This window comes from Suncus etruscus, chromosome 4 (genome assembly GCF_024139225.1).
Source record: "Suncus etruscus isolate mSunEtr1 chromosome 4, mSunEtr1.pri.cur, whole genome shotgun sequence".
NCBI classification, from domain to species: domain Eukaryota; kingdom Metazoa; phylum Chordata; class Mammalia; order Eulipotyphla; family Soricidae; genus Suncus; species Suncus etruscus.
Window position 1 is genome coordinate 137,246,045 of NC_064851.1, and position 18,749 is coordinate 137,264,793.

The following is an 18,749-nucleotide window of genomic DNA, read 5'->3' on the forward strand; positions in this document are numbered from 1 at the left end:
TCGAGAATACTCTAGGCCCCAAAATATGAGGAGAATGAAAGAAAATACATAAAGGAGGAGAAACACAAATACTAAAGAATGGGGGACAAAGGCCAAGAGCACTCAGGTGCATTGGTGGTGTTAAGAAAGTACAGAACTAGGGAGCTAGAGATATAGCATGGAGGTAAGGAATTTGCCTTGCATGCAGAAGGATGGTGGTTCGAATCCCGGCATCCCATATGGTCCCCCAAGCCTGCCAGGAGCGAATTCTAAGCATAGAGTCAGGATTAACCACTGAGCACTGCCAAGTGTGACCCAAAAACAAAAAGAAAGGAAGGAAGGAAGGAAGGAAGGAAGGAAGGAAGGAAGGAAGGAAGGAAGGAAGGAAGGAAGGAAGGAAGGAAGGAAGGAAGGAAGGAAGGAAGGAAGGAAGGAAGGAAGGAAGGAAGGAAGGAGGAAGGAAGGAAGGAGGAAGGAAGGAAGGAAGGAAGGAAGGAAGGAAGGAAGGAAGGAAGGAAGGAAGGAAGGAAGGAAGGAAGGAAGGAAGGAAGGAAGGAAGGAAGGAGGAAGGAAGGAAGGAAGGAAGGAAGGAAGGAAGGAAGGAAGGAAGGAAGGAAGGAAGGAAGGAAGGAAGAAAGAAAGGAAGGAAGGAAGGAAGAAAGAAAGAAAGAAAGAAAGAAAGAAAGAAAGAAAGAAAGAAGAAAGAAAGAAAGAAAGAAAGAAAGAAAGAAAGAAAGAAAGAAAGAAAGAAAGAAAGAAAGAAAGAAAGAAAGAAAGAAAGAAAGAAAGAAAGAAAGAAAGAAAGAAAGAAAGAAAGAAAGAAAGAAAGAAAGAAAGAAAGAAAGAAAGAAAGAAAGAAGAAAGAAAGAAAGAAAGAAAGAAAGAAAGAAAGAAAGAAAGAAAGAAAGAAAGAAAGAAAGAAAGAAAGAAAGAAAGAAAGAAAGAAAGAAAGAAAGAAAGAAAGAAAGAAAGAAAGAAAGAAAGAAAAAGAAAAGGAAGTACAGAACTAAATATCCAAGCCAGATCAACAGCATTGAAAACATAAAACACAAACTTTAACACCAAAATAAATAACAGGTTTATTATGCTGGCAGGCTGGGGAGGGGGGGCAGAGGTAGTGGCATGGGGTGGACTCTGAGAACATTGGTGAGGTAGCTTGTCACTGGTGGTGGCATTGGTCCTGAAACATTGTATGACTAAAAACCCAACTATGAATAACTTTGTAAATCACAATGCCTTAAATAAAAATTTAAAAAATCACTGAGTCCAACCTCATAACTCATAACATGTATATATATTTTCTTTTTTTTTAAATTTGGGTTGGGGAGGCACCCAGTTTTTCTCAGGGATTACTTCTGACTCTGTACTTAGGGATCACTCTACTCGATGCTGGGGAAACTGCATATGGTATTGAGGATTAAACACAGATTGGTGCATGCAAGGCAAGTGCCCTACCCACTGAAGTAGGTATGCAAATTTTCTTAACTAAATCATCGGCTTCATAAAAAATATTCTGATAAGTCTCTATAGTGTGTACCTAGAACCACCTTTATTTGCTTTCTTCTAAAATTCCCAGAATATCTCAAAGATTCAAGAATCTTCAAGCTATCTACTATTCTCCAGAATAACTACAGGCTTTGTCAGGGATTAGTGAAATTAATTTACAAATTCACTGCCAAACAGTTATCTTCCTGAAAGGAAGTAACTTTTCCTAATACCTAACTCAAGTCAAAGTCCAATAGAATTTTCTGCAATGAAAAAAATGAAGTAGTCCATTTCCGTGCCATCCTGTAGCATAGCAGCCATGTACAGTTATTAAATACTTGAAATGTGGTCAGTGGAACTGAAGAAATGCATAATTAGTTTAATTAATTTTAATTAGTTTAAATTTGAATAGCCAGATCTTTATCTTTAGCACTCTGATGTCTCATTTTTTAAAATGCATAATACTTCAGGGCTTGTTCTGTGAATTTTATTTCTTTTATGAATACATTCAATTCTTTGATGATCTTGCTAGCTTTATGTTTTTAGTTATAGCTGTTTTTTGGTGACATCAAACATAGATCTAAAGTGTCAATCTCTTTAGAACTTTAGAACTTTTTAGAGTTCTCTTTCCAATTTAACATTTCTCTCTGGGTGTTTAATAAACATAATTTCCCTGTTGAAATCTTTTCATGAAATCATCCTCATTTTAGTCATAGACATTTCCATTTTCTTATTTCCTGGTTCAAAATCTTAAAATCTTTGATTCTTTTTGTTATTTCATAGCCTGCATTCATTACAACGGCAAATCTCTCTGTTTCTGCATTGGCAGTATATATCAATCTATTCTACCCTTATGCTTGGATCCAACTGTGGCAAGATTTAAATCTCGGGGCCCGCGAGGTGGCACTAGAGGTAAGGTGTCTGCCTTGCAAGCGCTAGCCAAGGAAGGACCGCAGTTCGATCTCCCGGTGTCCCATATGGTCTCCCCAAGCCAGGGGCAATTTCTGAGAGCTTAGCCAGGAGTAACCCCTAAGCATCAAATGGGTGTGGCTCAAAAAACCAAAAAAAAAAAATTTAAATCTCATTCACTATGGCATCTCCAATGTTTATAAGTTTAGAACCTGATATAACAGGCATATATTAGATACCACATTTGTTGAGTGTGTTGAATGTGGCTGGGAAGATGAGAAATAAGTCAATTTCTGAAGCTGGCCTTGAATATAAAAGAATGTCTCTGGGGCCAGAGAGATAGCATGGAGGTAAGGCGTTTGCCTTTCATACAGAAGGTCGTTGGTTCAAATCCTAGCATCCCATATGGTACCCCGAGCCTGCCAGGAGCGATTTCTGAGCCCTGGAGCCAGGAGTAACCCCTGAGTGCTGCCGGCTGTGACCCCAAAAAAAATAAATAAATAAAAATAATGTCTCTGTTCAGAGACTTGTGTTACCTGCTCTTACGAATGCAGGGTTAGCTGAGGAGAAAGTTATCCAGGTCAAAACAACCTGCTCTTACAAACTATCTAGGTTAATAGTGCCATAAGCATTGCAACCACTGTCTTTACATATCATCTGATTTAATGATGCCTAGAGCATTGTAAATACTGCCATTACATATCATCTGATTTAATGATGTCATGTACCTTGTGGCCGCTGTCTTCACATACCATCTGGTTGCTATAATGCCTAAGCAATGTAAAGCTGTATTATCTGCATTCTGTTTCCCACCAAAAGTTTTCCTTGAAAAACCCTTGACATTAATAAACTTCAATAAATGAAGATATTGTCAGACAATTCTTCCCTACGAGTGGTGTGTGGCTCTCAGTCTTCCCTTCTTTCCCTCCTCTTCCCGAGTCTTGCCTCACGGGCTATGAGCTGGAAGAGACCCTTTCTCATCATTGGCATTGGCCTTGTCAGGGGACCCTTGCCAGAGCCCGAGAGTTGAGTAAACATAAATGGCTTATTTTCATGTGACAGATCAAGTACTTCTGAAGTTTCAGTCTTACTTAATGGAAAATACTACTTGCTTTACTGAGTTTGAGGATTTACCTTGGCAGGATTACTCTGGGGAATGCTGTCTCCAAAGAGAGGCAAAAAGTCAAACTAGTCAAACAATGTGAAGTTCTAAGAGAATTTGGCTAAGCAATATATGGTATCTAATTAAAAAAAAAAAAGACATAGTTTTTAGTTTTGCTTTGATTTAGTTCTTCAAGAGGTAACAACCCCAGAAAATATTCCTTTGATAACCAAATATATTTCTCCTGTTTAAGATTTTCTATTTTATTACAAATTAGTAAGAAGCAAGGTCTCTATTTAGATTCCCCTTCATCACCATCTTCAGTTTCATTAGGTACCACATCTATGTGGTATGTGGTATCTATGTGGTTCATCTATGCCGTCATTTGTAACTCTTGCCATATTAGAGCTGACATTTCATTGATAATTTTAGCTCTTTTCTGCTCTGGGTCTGGGCATTGGTCTGAGTTGCCTCTTAATTATCATCACCATTCTCTTGTTTCCACTCTGATCCAGCTTTCCCTTTGCTGATAGAATAGTCCCCCATAAACTGTAGCTTATAACATGAGTTCTTGGCAACCTTGGGCTTTCGATTTTAGGTATGGAACAAAAAAAAGGTACAGATCCTTTTTGTCCCTTTGGGTTTGAGGATGCTCAGGGGTTACTCCTGGCTCTGGGCTCAAAAATCACTTTTGGCAGAATTGGAGGACCATATAGGATGTTGGAAATCAAACCTGGGTCAGCGGTGTGGAAGGCAAATGCCCTACCTGCTGTTTTATGGCTCCAGCCCCTAGAAATGCTTCTTGGCATCTTTCATCTATCCCAGAGATGCTTCATATTTTTAAATATTCTGATGAGTTTTTTTAAAAGATAATACAATATGTTAATATTGCTTCTTACTTTTCATAGTCTTTTGGCCATTCTTCAGAAAAGAAGGTGAAAAACAAACAGTTGGGATGGTGAGTACAAATTTGTTGACAGACAAAGACATCTGGAGTCATAACACTGTCAATGTTACTATCCGCAAACACCGTATTCTGGAAAATATCCCTAATACAAGCTGTGTAACAAAAGACACCACATTTAGACATTAAATTCATCAATAGAAATAGTGAAATTTTGAGATATATTTGTAAATTCTCTATGAAAGATTTGTTAGAGTGACAAAATACAGAACAATCTAGGGGAAATTAAAATGCTTTTTTTATGATACAATAATGATATACACAGTCATTACATATTTGTCCAGGCTTGCAGAATGTGTGATATAAAGACTGAATTACAGTGAAGACTATGAATTTTGGGTGATTATGATGTGTCAGTGTAGCCCCTTCAGATATGATGAAACTACCACTTTGGCAAGATACAATGTTAATGGAAGAGGCTACGCAGTATGTTTGACACAGTATTTATGGTATCTGTAACTTTCCCCAATTTTTTTATGAACCAAAAACTATTCTAAGGGGAAAAATGGGGGGGTCACTTTTAGTGATGCTCAGGGATTACTCCTGGCTCTGTACTCAGGAATTACTCCAGGTGGTGCCTGGAAACTATTATGTGGGATGCAGGATATCACAGCTGGGTCTGCCACAGGCAAGTCAGCACCCTACCCCACAATACTACTGCTCCAACCCCTATAAAGAAATGTTTTAAAGTTTTTTTCTACCAAGACACTATTTTCGATTTAAAAAGACTGAAGTGGTTCTTTCAAACTTTAAATTCAACTAAAAAAATTAATTTTGTAAGGCAATGAAAAAAATTTTGTAATGATTGAAAAAGCTATCCATTATCATTGAGCATAAATATCATAAGTTAGAACCATAATACATATTTTCAACATCAATAGTGTTTAAGCTACCTCATTAAGAAATAATAGTTACCCAGATTAGAAAGTGCACAGGATTTCAGTGAAAACCCAGACACTACTTTATTGAGCTTCGTTATTCCTGTTGGAGTTCCTGTTCCAGTGTACTTCAATAAACAAATGTTACTGAATAAAAACAGAAAGGAAAATAATTTATTTTTCTAAGTGCAAATAGCTAAGAAGAAATTTGTATTTAGAGAGATTGTGGACCTAAATAATTCTAAAAATATTGATCATAGCATAATTTGAGTAGTGACTGTAGGATCTAGTGACCCTGTGACTTTTGTCATTTTTGTGTTTCCCTGAGTACAGTGACTTTAGAATGGTGGAGAAACAGAAAGTTGGGATATTGAAATTAATGGCTTCTCAAGTTCCAATTCTTTTTTTGTGAAAATAATTTTTATTTAAACAAATTTATTACATACATGATTGTTTTGGGTTTCAGTCATGTAAAGAACACCACCCATCACCAGTGCAACATTCCCATCACCAATGTCCCAAATCTTCCTCCTCCCAACCATAGATAAAAAAAATAAATAGGAAGATCCAAATATAAGTCAAGAAAACTATTACTTATTGGGTTCTTGGGCCACATCCAACAGTGCCAAGGGATTACTCCTAACTTCAAAGAGTGGTGAGTTCAGTTAGAGAAATAACTATACTGACAACTACTAGGACAATGGTAGTAAGTGAGAGAAATCTTGAATATAGGCAAGGGATGGGGAGGAGGGAGATGGAGGGCATTGTGGTGGGAACTTTGCACTGGTGAAGGCTTTTTTTTTTTATAACTAAAACCCAACTATAAACATGCTTTTAATCATGGTGCTTAAATAAAAATATTAAAAAATGATGCTCAGGGAACCTGAGATGATGATGATGATGAGATGCCTCAAATTGAACCTGGGTCAGCTGAATGCAATACAAACACCTATCCACTGTACTATTGCTCTGGTCTCACCAGTAAAACTTTTAAAATGATTCATTTGAGAGTTTTGTTTTGTTTTTGTTTTTGAAATATGTCTGATTCTTTGTCTCCCATTCATTTCATTTTTATGAACATGAAGAACTTTTAAGTCATTTGGACTTTATTTGTTTTTAGTGGGTTTCTTTCTTTTTATTCTTTTCTTTTCTTTTTTTTGGGAGGTGGAGTGGGGGGGTAGGCTACACCTGTCTGTGCTCAGTAGTTACTCCAGGTTCTCCAGTCAGAAATCTCTCCTGGCTCTGGGGATCATATGGGACATCAGGAATCAAATCCAGGTTCTTCCAGATCAGCCACGTGCAAATGCCCTGCCTCTGTGCTATCACTCAGGGCCCTTCAGTGGGTTTCTAATAAGGGTATTCACTGTACAAATCTATAATGTCTAAATTAGTTTTAGTTTTAAATATAAAGTTACTATTTTCCCTAAGAAAAGAATTAATCATTAGAGATGGTTATTTTTATATTATTCTTAAAAGATTTATCTCTGGGTATTTAAAATCACTTCAAATATTTTAAAACATTTCATATATACTTCAATTGTTTTGTCTTAGGAAATGAACTGTTATTTGGAGAAGAGAATAGAATTTAATTATTGATTCTTTAGGTTGAGATTGTGATAGTCTTTTGGCAAGAAATGGTGAAGTTAGAGAAATTATCATTGCTTTAAAACTACCAATATTAAAATGGTAAGTCTTTAAAAACCAACATTTTGTTGGTGGTGAAGGTACAGTAAGTTTGTACCAAAACCCTGGTAATTAGTACTGCTGTAGGCATGCTACTTACAATAAAAATAAGTAAAAATCAGTTAAATTATTGTTTTTAGATATACATCTACATATAAATTATGAAAGTGACTTTTACAAGTTTAAATTTTGTTGTTAAGCTAATAAAACAATTTGAATATACCTCCATTTGTTTTTATAGAATATTGATGTTCTGTGACTCAAATTATAGCTTACTCACCGATGCTCTGTGCTTGGAAACTGCCTTGTTGCATAAGTGAAAAAGTGACAATGATTATCGTTTGTGCATCTCTCTTGACATTCTTGAACATTCTTGGAAACAGATCTATTATAGTTCATACCCTTCATATCTAGGTCCATATAAACATTTTTGTTACAAGCTAGAAATAAACATGGGAAATAAAGTTATCTTTATTTTATTGATATATTTTTATGATATAGGGTATAACTCTAATATTTAAACCTTAACATCATTTTTCTTGCCTTTCTTTTCAAGTCTTTTACCAATTTTTCCTCAGAAGTTATTAAAAATTAATCTGCTTAATTTCAATTTTCAGAAAAAACTTTTACTGGAAGCAGAGTTCTTTAGTATGTGACTTGCAAATTATTGGTTCAGTGATCTAACCTGGCCTTTCTTGTCTCCTTAACTCCACTGATTTGTAGTGAAATTTTCCTAATTAAGCAAGTGTCTCCTTAGCTTTCATATTTGCTCCATTTGGTTTGAATTAATAAGAACTGCAGTGTAAAAGTTTGATAAGGACTTTCATGTGAACATTTATAAGCTCTAAAGGAGGAGAATAAAAATTGATGACAGTACCTGATATGGTAAGATATATCCTATGAGATAAAATTTTAAAGAACTATGAGATGTATTTGTACTGTTTACTACTCTTTCATAGAGGCTTTTTTTAGGAGATTAAGTTCAGTATAGCCAGATTTTTTAATAGCCATAAACCCACACCTGACATAACTATGTGATATATCCCAATAGCTAGTATTTATTCTTTCTATTAAAATCTTACCACTTAATTGGTGTGGACATTGCTTGAAAGAATATCCAGAAATTGCTCCTGTTATATTCACCCTTGGCAATGTTTCTGTAACACTGTCTTTCAGGATGCAAGTAAACCTGTTTTGTGAAACAATAGCATAACTTATAACTGGAAATATAATAAATCATGCAGGTGCTGTTGACCTGAGTTCAATCTTCAATACCCTATATAGTTTCTCCAAGCACTGCAAGGACTGATCCCTAAATGCACATCCAGAAGTAAGCCCTTAGAAGTGCTTGTGTAGACCCACAAAAAAATAACAACAGAAACTAGTTAAACTGATATGTTTTAAAATAATGTGGCTTAAAAGTCAGGTAACAGAAATCAAGGAGAAGAAAACAAATTTCTCTAGTTAATGCCAAGACAAATATTTTCTTAGTAAGACTGACTTTTTCCAACATCCCTTCTCAACAAGAGATATGTAATTTTTTTAATAAATAATGTTTTTCAACATTACTTTTTTTTGGCGGGGGGGGGGGGGTTTGAGCCACACCTGGTGATGCTCAGAGATTCTCCTAGCTCTGCAGTCAGAAATCGCTCCTGGCTTGGGGGACGCCAAGGGATTGAACCATGGTCCATCCTAGGTCAGCCACATGCAAGGCAAATGCCCTACTGCTGCGCCACTGCTCCACTGCTCCAGCCCCTCAATATTACTTCGTTTTGTTTTTGTTTTTGTTTTTTTGGATTTGGGTCACACCTGGCAGTGCTCAGGGGTTACTCCTGGCTCTGCACTCAGAAATTGCCCTGGCAGGCTCAGAGGACCATATGAAATGCCTGGATTCAAACCATCGTCCATCTGCATGCAAGGCAAATGCCCTGTCACTGTGCTATCTCTCCAGCCCCTCAGCATTACTTCTTAACAAGAAATAAAAGTTAGTTAACTATGGCCTCTTGGTCCATTTATTTTAATTATTATCTCTGTCCAGTCAACTATTAATTAAGAATAGTTTCCATAATTTAAAAAATACTTATATCCTTGACTTTTGTCTTTTGAAGGCTAAAGTATTTACTCTTTGCCTTGTTAAAAATATGACTCAAACCCTGTAGTAGAGTTGTATATTTTCTTTAAATATTTTCTTTAAAGCTGTAAATACCAATAAATACAACAACAATAAACTAAATTAAACAAAAAACTGTGGGGGGGGGCAGAGAGATAGCGTAGAGGTGGAGCATTTGCTTTGCATGCAAAAGGACAGTGGTTCAAATCCCAGCGTCCCATATGGTCCCCTGAGCCTGCCAGGAGTGATTTCTGAGCATAGAGCCAGGAGTAACCCCTGAGCGCCACCAGTATCGCCCAAAAAACAAAGAAAAAAAATTGTGGGAGGAACTTAGAAAAATAATAACATAAATAAAAACACCAAATTTGTGATTTTTGAATCTTGTGAATCTTAATATTCATTTGGGAAAAATAAGATGTCTAAAAATTTATTTTATTTTTTGTTTATTACAATATATGTTCTTGAACATACATTATAATGCAAAAGAGTTTCTATGTTTCTGATATAAAGAACTATGGTACCTCTCTCTATAGTAGAATTCTACAGAGCTGTTAGAAAAAAAATTAAGTCATGAAATTTGTTTATACATGGATGATATGGAAAGTATTATGCTGAGAAAAATGAATCCAGAGGAAGAGAAATAGACATAGAAAGATCACGCTCATTTGTGGGATATTAACAAATATATATAGTATGGTAAAAATACCAAAGGCAACAGAGACAAGTACAGGGAGGACCAACCTATGGTAGGAAGCTCGCTACAGAGAGCAGGAGAGTACAGTTAGGGCAGAGAAGAGACACCTATGACAATGATAGTTGGAAATTATCACTCTGGTAAAAAAATGTGTGCTGGAAGAAGATAAAGTGATATGCATGATACCCCTTCAGTAACAATATTGCAATCCATAATGCCTAGAAGAAAAAGGGGCAGGAAGAAATAAGAAGAAATATGTCTGCCAAAATGGCAAGTGGAGATGGGAGGAGAACTGAAGGGAGAGACATTGATAACAGAAAATTGGTGGTAAAGGCGTGCATGAGTCATACATTCAGTCAACATTATATGACTAAAACTCAATCATTAACAATCTTGGAAGTCTGTATCTCATCGTAATTCAGTTTAAACTTTTTAAAAGAAGTATGCCATCTTAGGCCAGTGAGATAGCACATCAGATAGGGTGCTTGCCTTGTACTTAATTGTAATTAGTTCAATATTTGGCTCTCTATATGGCTCTCAGAGCCCACCAGGAGGGCCAGTACAAAGGCAGAAGTAAGCTTTAAGTACCACTGAATATTGCACCAAAAACAAAACAAAAACTTTAAATTAAAAATATTAAATATGTCCAGCTATACAATTCCAAGGGATATACCCTAGGAACACAAAAACTCAATACAAAAATGCCTTCTGCACACCTATATTTATTGCAGCACTATTTACAATAGCCAGAATCTGTAAACAACCCAGATGCCTGACAGCAGATGAATGGTTAAAGAAACTGTGGTACATATACACAATGGATTACTATGCAGCAATCAGGAAAAATGAAGTCATGAAGTTTTTCTACACATGGATGGACATGTAAATTATTATGCTGAGTGAAATAAGATGGAGGGAGAGAGATTGACATAGAACAGTCTCACTCATCTGTGGATTTAAGAAAAATAAAAGACAGTATAGTAATAATACCCAATGACAATAGAGATGAGGGCTGGAAGGACCAGCCCAGGATATGAAGCTTATCACAAAATGTGGTGAGAGTAGTTAGAGAAATAACTACACTAGCAGCTATCATGACAATGGTAATGAGTGAATACAGGCAGGGGAAGGGGGAGGAGTTAGGGGGCATTGGAGGTGGGACTCTTGCACTGGTAAAGGGGGTTGTTCTTTTTTGGGGGGGAGTCACACCCAGCAGCGCTCAGGGGTTACTCCTGGCTCTCTGCTCAGAAATCAGCCCTGGCAGGCTGGGGGACCATATGGGATGCCGGGATTCAAATCACCGTCCTGCATGCAAGGCAAATGCCTTACCTCCATGCTATCTCTCCGGCCCCAGCATCATTCTTTTTATGACTGAAACCCAACAACAAGCATGTTTATAATCATGTGCTTAAATAAAGGTATTATTATTATTATTAAAAGTACTGCAGTGTGGGATTGAACTATATGGTACTGTGCAAATATTAAAGGTACTAGGTGTTTTTGAAATTATAGGAATGGTTGGTGACAAAAAAAATATTAAATATGTCATTAATATTGAGACCACAAGAAAAATTGATGAATCTTCATTAAGATCACATTTATTTATTTATGATATATCTATACATCATTTATGTAATTCAGTGATTAATTTAAAATACTATAACATGGTAGAAAGAAATTAATTAGCAGGTAACTTGTAAAAAATCTATTTACTCTATGTGAAAAGGGAAACATTTACCATTTGGTAGGATCACTAGATGACGATGAAGCCATAAAAGAAAAGAACAGACACCTTGGATGAAGGGTACAAACTAGTTGGCAGTGCTTGGCACTGGGTGTAAAAACAGTTGTGATATCTCCGCCTTGATAGTAGATACCTTTGAACAGCTTAGTAACACATTCTGTAATTAATACGTGGCATGTCATTTATATTTTAGTAAACACATGTCTAATTAGGTAATAATCTCACAAGAGCAAGCAGAATAGGTGTACTTAACAGGCAATATGTCTAAAATCGCAAATCAGGGCTCTCAATATTCTTATGCAATTGTATTTAATGAGCAACCTCACAAAAATGGCATATATTGGGTTGTAATGATATCAGAACTGGTAGGAGTTGTAATGATATCAGAGCTGGTAGGGCATTTGCCTGACCCACAGCTCACCCAGGTTCTATTTCCAGCACCCCAAGCCTGCCAGTAGTAATTTTGTTTGTTTGTTTTTGGGCCACACCTAGTGACGCTCAGGGGTTACTCCTGGCTATGCTCTCAGAAATTGCTCCTGAGATGGGGCCAGAGAGATAGCACAGTGGTAAGGCGTTTGCCTTGCATGCGGAAGGTCGCTGGTTCAAATCCCAGCATCCCATATGGTCCCCCGAGCCTGCCGGGGCGATTTTTGAGTGTAAAGCCAGGAATAACCCGAGTATTGCCGGGTGTGACACACACACACACACACACACACACACACAGAGACAAGAAATTACTCCTGGCTTGGGGGACCATATGGGACGCCCAGGGATCGAACCATGGTCCTTAGGCTAGCACGGGCAAGGCAGATGCTTTACGGCTTGTGCCACTGTTCCAGCCCTGCCAGTAGTAATTTCTGAGCACAAAGCCAGGAGTAACCACTGAGTGCTACTGGGTGGGGCACCCCTCCCCAAAAACATATATACTTCAGTGGAATCAGACTGTCAAGTGATTCTCTAGAGACTTAAAGGGATTTATGAGTAATAAAAACATTTCTCAGATCATTACTGGGAAATGATTCGTTTTAGGATCCATCCAGGCCTAGAATTAGCCTCCTGTTTTATCACTTTTTTTATTCCTATTTTGTATATACTCTGTATATAAAATTAATGCTCCAGACTGATCATTTTATAGTAAGATTCATTGATAACATGCTACATCATCCCACAATTTTAAATAGACCCATTTACAACTGGAAATTTATCAGAAAAATCATGAAGCTTTTTCATAAATAATATTTTTTAAAAAGCAAGTCTAAATTGCATAAAATTAAACTATTTTCAGGAGGGCCGGGCGGTGGCGCTAAAGGTAAGGTGCCTGTCTTGCCAGCGCTAGCCTAGGACGGACCACGGTTCGATCCCCCGGTGTCCCATATGGTCCCCCAAGCCAGGAGCAACTTCTGAGCGCATAGCCAGGAGTAACTCCTGAGCGTTACTGGGTGTGGCCCAAAAACCAAAAAAAAAAAAAAAAAAAAGAAAAGAAAAAAAAACTATTTTCAGGAGATTAAATATTCTAGATAGGGCTCCCTGTGTGTGACACCAGGCGGGGAAAATCCGCGAAAGTACACCGGCCCAGTGGGGCCCAACTGTGAAAAACTGTGAGTGTGACCTGTTTATGTCTGTCTACTGTCCTCTTGTGTGAAACTCTTGCGAGTGGGGCAAAAAGAGGCTCCAGAAACCTCGCACACCCAGACGCCATATTCAGGGAGGGACTACAGAGCATGAAAACCGGCTAAGCTTTGCAAAAGCTGGCTCCCTGTGTGTGACACCAGGCGGGGAAAATCCGCGAAAGTACACCGGCCCAGTGGGGCCCAACTGTGAAAGACTGTGAGTGTGACCTGTCTATGTCTGTCTACTGTCCTCTTGCGTGAAACTCTTGCAAGTGGGGCAAAAAGAGGCTCCAGAAACCTCTCTCGCCCAGACGCCATTTTCAGGGAGGGACTACAGAGCATGAAACCGGCTAAGCTTTGCAAAAGCCGGCTCCCTGTGTGTGACACCAGGCGGGGAAAATCCGCGAAAGTACACTGGCCCAGTGGGGCCCAACTGTGAAAAACTGTGAGTGTGACCTGTCTATGTCTGTCTACTGTCCTCTTGCGTGAAACTCTTGCGAGTGGGGCAAAAAGAGGCTCCAGCGGAACTATATCACAGAAGCAAACATTTCTTTCCGGACTGTCTTCTCTGTTGCATGCTCGGGCCTAAGATTTGACCCACTTTGGGGCTTCATCCACGGAGGACTCCCCTCCCTTAGAGGCAAGTCAGCCCATCCAGAAAGGGAGGAGCCAGAGGAGTGTGCTGCCTGCATCATATAGACAATGAATACCACCACAACACGTAGAAAAACCCACAATACAAGTGTGACAATGGGGAAACAACGCAGGCCAGCATCAGACATAGAGAATGAAGATGACAACTCTGAGGACCAGATAATGACCAACCAACTAATCAACCTCTCAGATAAGGACTTTAGACTAGCAATATGGAAGATGCTCAATGAACTAAAAGAAACCATGGATTGAGTTGAACTGAAAACTAATAAGAACCATGAAAATATGAAGACAGAAATGACAAAACTCCAAACTGAAATAACATGTCAACTAACAGGACTGAAAAAGTCAGTAAACGAAGTGAATGACAAAATGGATAAGCTCTGGGACAGGGTATCAGAAGCTGAGAATAGACTTGGTGCTGTGGAAGATGAGATACATAACAATTCCATACAGCAGGAGAGATTGGACAAAAAACTTAAAGCAAATGAGCAGACAATGGAAAAATTAGTCAAAGAATGGGAACAGATGAAAATAGAAGTCTATGATAAGATCAACAGAAACAACTTAAGAATCATTGGAGTCCCAGAGACCCAGGAAGAAAATTTCCAGGAAGAATCAACGGTCAAGAACATCATTAAAGAGAAACTTCCAGAGCTAAAGAATATATGTGATCAAATCCTGCATGCCCGAAGAGTACCAACCAAAAGAGACCCCAGAAAAACCACCCCAAGACACATCCTAGTCACAATGACAAATCCCACAGATAGAGACAGAATTCTAAAAACAGCAAGATCAAAAGGGAAAATCACGTTCAAGCAAGCTTCGCTGAGATTTACAGCAGACCTCTCACCAGAAACACTCAATGCCAGAAAGCAGTGGTGGGATATTGTGACAAGACTGAATGAAATGAATGCTTCACCCAGAATACTATACCCAGCAAAACTCACTTTCCGATTTGATGGAAGAATACATGGCTTCACAGACAAAAAACAGCTCAGAAACTTCACAGACACAAAACCATTCTTAAGAGAAAAACTGAAAGACCTAATCTAAGACAAGACTACCCAAAAGACACACCAAATTATGAAATAAAGATGGCGTTAAATCCCAGGACAATTCGTTCTCTCAATGTCAATGGACTAAATGCACCAGTTAAGAGACACAGAGTGGCTAAATGGATCAAAAAACTCAATACAACCTTCTGCTGCCTACAAGAAACGCACCTGAATAGTCAGAACAAACATAGACTCAAAATAAAAGGCTGGAGAAAAATTATCCAAGCAAACAACACCCATAAAAAAGCTGGAGTGGCCATACTAATATTAGATAATGCAAAATTTATACTTAGGAAGGTTGTAAGGGACAAAGATGGACATTTTATATTAATCAAGGGGTATGTAGAGCAGGAAGAATTCACTCTCCTAAACATATATGCACCGAATGAGGGGCCAGCAAAATATTTAATACAACTGTTGACAAATCTGAAAAATAATATCAACAACAACACAATAATTGTGGGGGACCTTAATACGGCTTTGTCAACACTGGATAGGTCAACCAGACTGAAACCCAACAAGAATATACAAGACCTGAGGAGAGAAATGGAAGAAAGAGGCCTAGTGGATATATATAGGACACTCCATCCCCAGAAACCTGGGTACACATTCTTCTCCAATGTACATGGGACATTCTCCAGGATAGACTACATGCTGGCACATAAAACATACCTCCATAATATCAAGAGGATAGAAATTTTGCAGACTACCTTCGCTGACCACAAGGCTCTGAAATTATTTGTGAACTCCAAAGGAACTCAGAAGAAACACTTTAACACCTGGAAGTTAAACAGCCTCATGCTCAATAACCAGTGGGTCCAAGATGAAATCAAGGAGGAAATAAAAAGGTTCCTGGAAACAAATGACAATAAAGACACAAACTCTCAGAACTTATGGGACACAGCAAAAGCAGTACTGAGAGGAAAATTTATAGCTTTGCAAGCACACATCAGGAAGGAAGAAGGAGCTTACCTGAGTAGCTTAATGACACAGCTAATAGAACTAGAAAATGCTCAACAAAAGGACCCAAGAATAGGAAGACAGAAGGAAATAACAAAGCTGAGAGCAGAAATCAATGAAGTGGAAACTCAAAAAACAATCCGAAAGATCAACGAAAGCAGAAGTTGGTTCTTGAAAAAATAAACAAGATAGACCACTGGCAAACCTAACAAAGAAAGAGAGAGAGAGAAACTTGATAACTCGTATCAGAAATGAAAAAGGAGAGATCACTACTGATATGACAGAGATTCAAAGGGTAATCAGAAACTACTTTGAAAAACTCTACGCCACTAAAAATGAGAACCTGGAAGAAATGGATAAATTCTTGGACTCATAATCTTCCACAGTTGAAGGAAGAGGATGTAGCATATCTAAACACCCCCATCACCATTGATGAAATTAAAATGGTAATCAAATGTCTGCCGAAAAACAAAAGCCCAGGTCCAGATGGATTCACTAATGAATTCTATCAAACTTTCCAAGAGGAACTACTGCCAATCTTGGCAAGACTCTTTCATGAAATTGAACAAACAGAAACACTTCCAAATAGCTTTTATGAAGCCAACATCACCTTGATACCTAAACCAGACAGAGACGCTACCAAAAAAAGAAAATTACAGACCAGTATCACTGATGAATGCAGATGCAAAGATCCTCAACAAAATCCTGGCAAATAGGATTCAATGCCTCGTTAAAAAGATCATCCACTACGATCAAGTAGGTTTCATCCCAGGAATGCAAGGCTGGTTTAACATCCATAAATCTATCAACATAATACACAACATCAATAACAAGAAAAATTAAAACCACATGATCATATCAATAGATGCAGAGAAAGCATTTGATAAGGTCCAACACCCATTCTTGATCAAAACTCTCAGCAAGATGGGAATGGAGGGAACCTTTTTCAATATAGTGAAGGCCATCTACCACAAGCCAGTGGCAAATATTATCCTCAATGGAGAAAAACTGAAAGCCTTCCCCCTAAATTCTGGCACAAGACAAGGCTGTCCTCTCTCACCACTCCTATTCAACATAGCACTGGAAGTACTTGCTATAGCGATTAGGCAAGAAAAGGATATCAAGGGAATCCAGATAGGAAAGGAAGAAGTCAAGCTCTCACTGTTTGCAGATGACATGATACTCTACTTAGAAAACCCTAAAGACTCTATCAAAAAGCTTCTAGAAACAATAGACTCATATAGCAAGGTGGCAGGCTACAAAATTAACACACAAAAATCAATGGCCTTTCTATACACCAATAGTAATAAGGATGAAATGGACATTAAGAAAACAACCCCATTCACAATAGTGCCACACAAACTCAAATATCTTGGAATCAACTTGACTAAATATGTGAAGGACCTATACAAAGAAAACTATAAAACTCTGCTCCAAGAAATAAGAGAGGACACACGGAAATGGAAACGCATACCCTGCTCATGGATTGGCAGGATTAACATCATCAAAATGGCAAAACTCCCCAAGGCATTATACAGATTCAATGCCATCCCTCTAAAGATACCCATGACATTCTTCAAAGAAGTGGATCAGACACTTTTGAAATTTGTTTGGAACAATAAACACCCTCGAATAGCTAAAGCAATCATTGGGGAAAAGAATATGGGAGGAATTACTTTCCCCAACTTTAAACTGTACTACAAAGCAACAGTTATCAAAACAGCATGGTATTGGAATAAGGATAGGTCCTCAGATCAGTGGAATAGGCTTGAATACTCAGAAAATGTTCCCCAGACATACAACCACCTAATTTTTGATAAAGGAGCAGGAAATCCTAAATGGAGCAGGGAAAGCCTCTTCAACAAGTGGTGTTGGCACAATTGGATAGCCACTTGCAAAAAATTGAACTTAGACCCCCAGCTAACATCATGTACAAAGGAAAAATCCAAATGGATTAAAGACCTCGATATCAGCCCCCAAACCATAAGATATATAGAACAGCACATAGGCAAAACACTCCAGGACATTACAGGCATCTTCAAGGAGGAAACTGCACTCTCCAAGCAAGTGAAAGCAGAGATTAACAGATGGGAATATATTAAGCTGAGAAGCTTTTGCACCTCAAAGGAAATAGTGCCCAGGATACAAGAGCCACCCACTGAGTGGGAGAAACTATTCACCCAATACCCATCAGATAAGGGGCTAATCTCCAAAATATACAAGATACTGACAGAACTTTACAAGAAAAAAACATCTAACCCCATCAAAAATTGGGGAGAAGAAATGAACAGACACTTTGACAAAGAAGAAATACACATGGCCAAAAGACACATGAAAAAATGTTCCACATCACTAATCATCAGGGAGATGCAAATCAAAACAACGATGAGATACCACCTCACACCCCAGAGAATGGCACACATCACAAAGAATGAGAATAAACAGTGTTGGCGGGGATGTGGAGAGAAAGGAACTCTTATCCACTGCTGGTGGGAATGCCGTCTAGTTCAACCTTTATGGAAAGCGATATGGAGATTCCTCCAAAAACTTGAAATCGAGCTCCCATACGATCCAGCTATACCACTCCTAGGAATATACCCTAGGAACACAAAAATACAATACAAAAACCCCTTCCTTACACCTATATTCATTGCAGCACTATTTACCATAGCAAGACTCTGGAAACAACCAAGATGCCCTTCAACAGACGAATGGCTAAAGAAACTGTGGTACATATACACAATGGAATATTATGCAGCTGTCAGGAGAGATGAAGTCATGAAATTTTCCTATACATGGATGTACACGGAATCTATTATGCTGAGTGAAATAAGTCAGAGAGAGAGAGAAAAACGCAGAATGGTCTCACTCATCTATGGGTTTTAAGAAAAATGAAAGACAGCCTTGTAATAATAATTT

The 18,749-nt window shown here is 38.1% G+C and overlaps 1 protein-coding gene across 1 annotated transcript in view; it reads right to left on the reverse strand.

Moving 5' to 3' along the window:
- Positions 1–18,749, reverse strand: part of F11 (coagulation factor XI) — a 46,451-nt gene that overhangs the window by 11,449 nt on the left and 16,253 nt on the right. The window contains exons 3-7 of the mRNA XM_049772433.1: positions 11,543–11,705; positions 8,083–8,189; positions 7,281–7,440; positions 5,355–5,464; positions 4,375–4,534 (exon numbers count right to left, since the gene is read on the reverse strand). Coding sequence (XP_049628390.1) covers positions 4,375–4,534; positions 5,355–5,464; positions 7,281–7,440; positions 8,083–8,189; positions 11,543–11,705 — 700 coding nt within the window. The remainder of the gene's footprint in view (positions 1–4,374; positions 4,535–5,354; positions 5,465–7,280; positions 7,441–8,082; positions 8,190–11,542; positions 11,706–18,749) is intronic.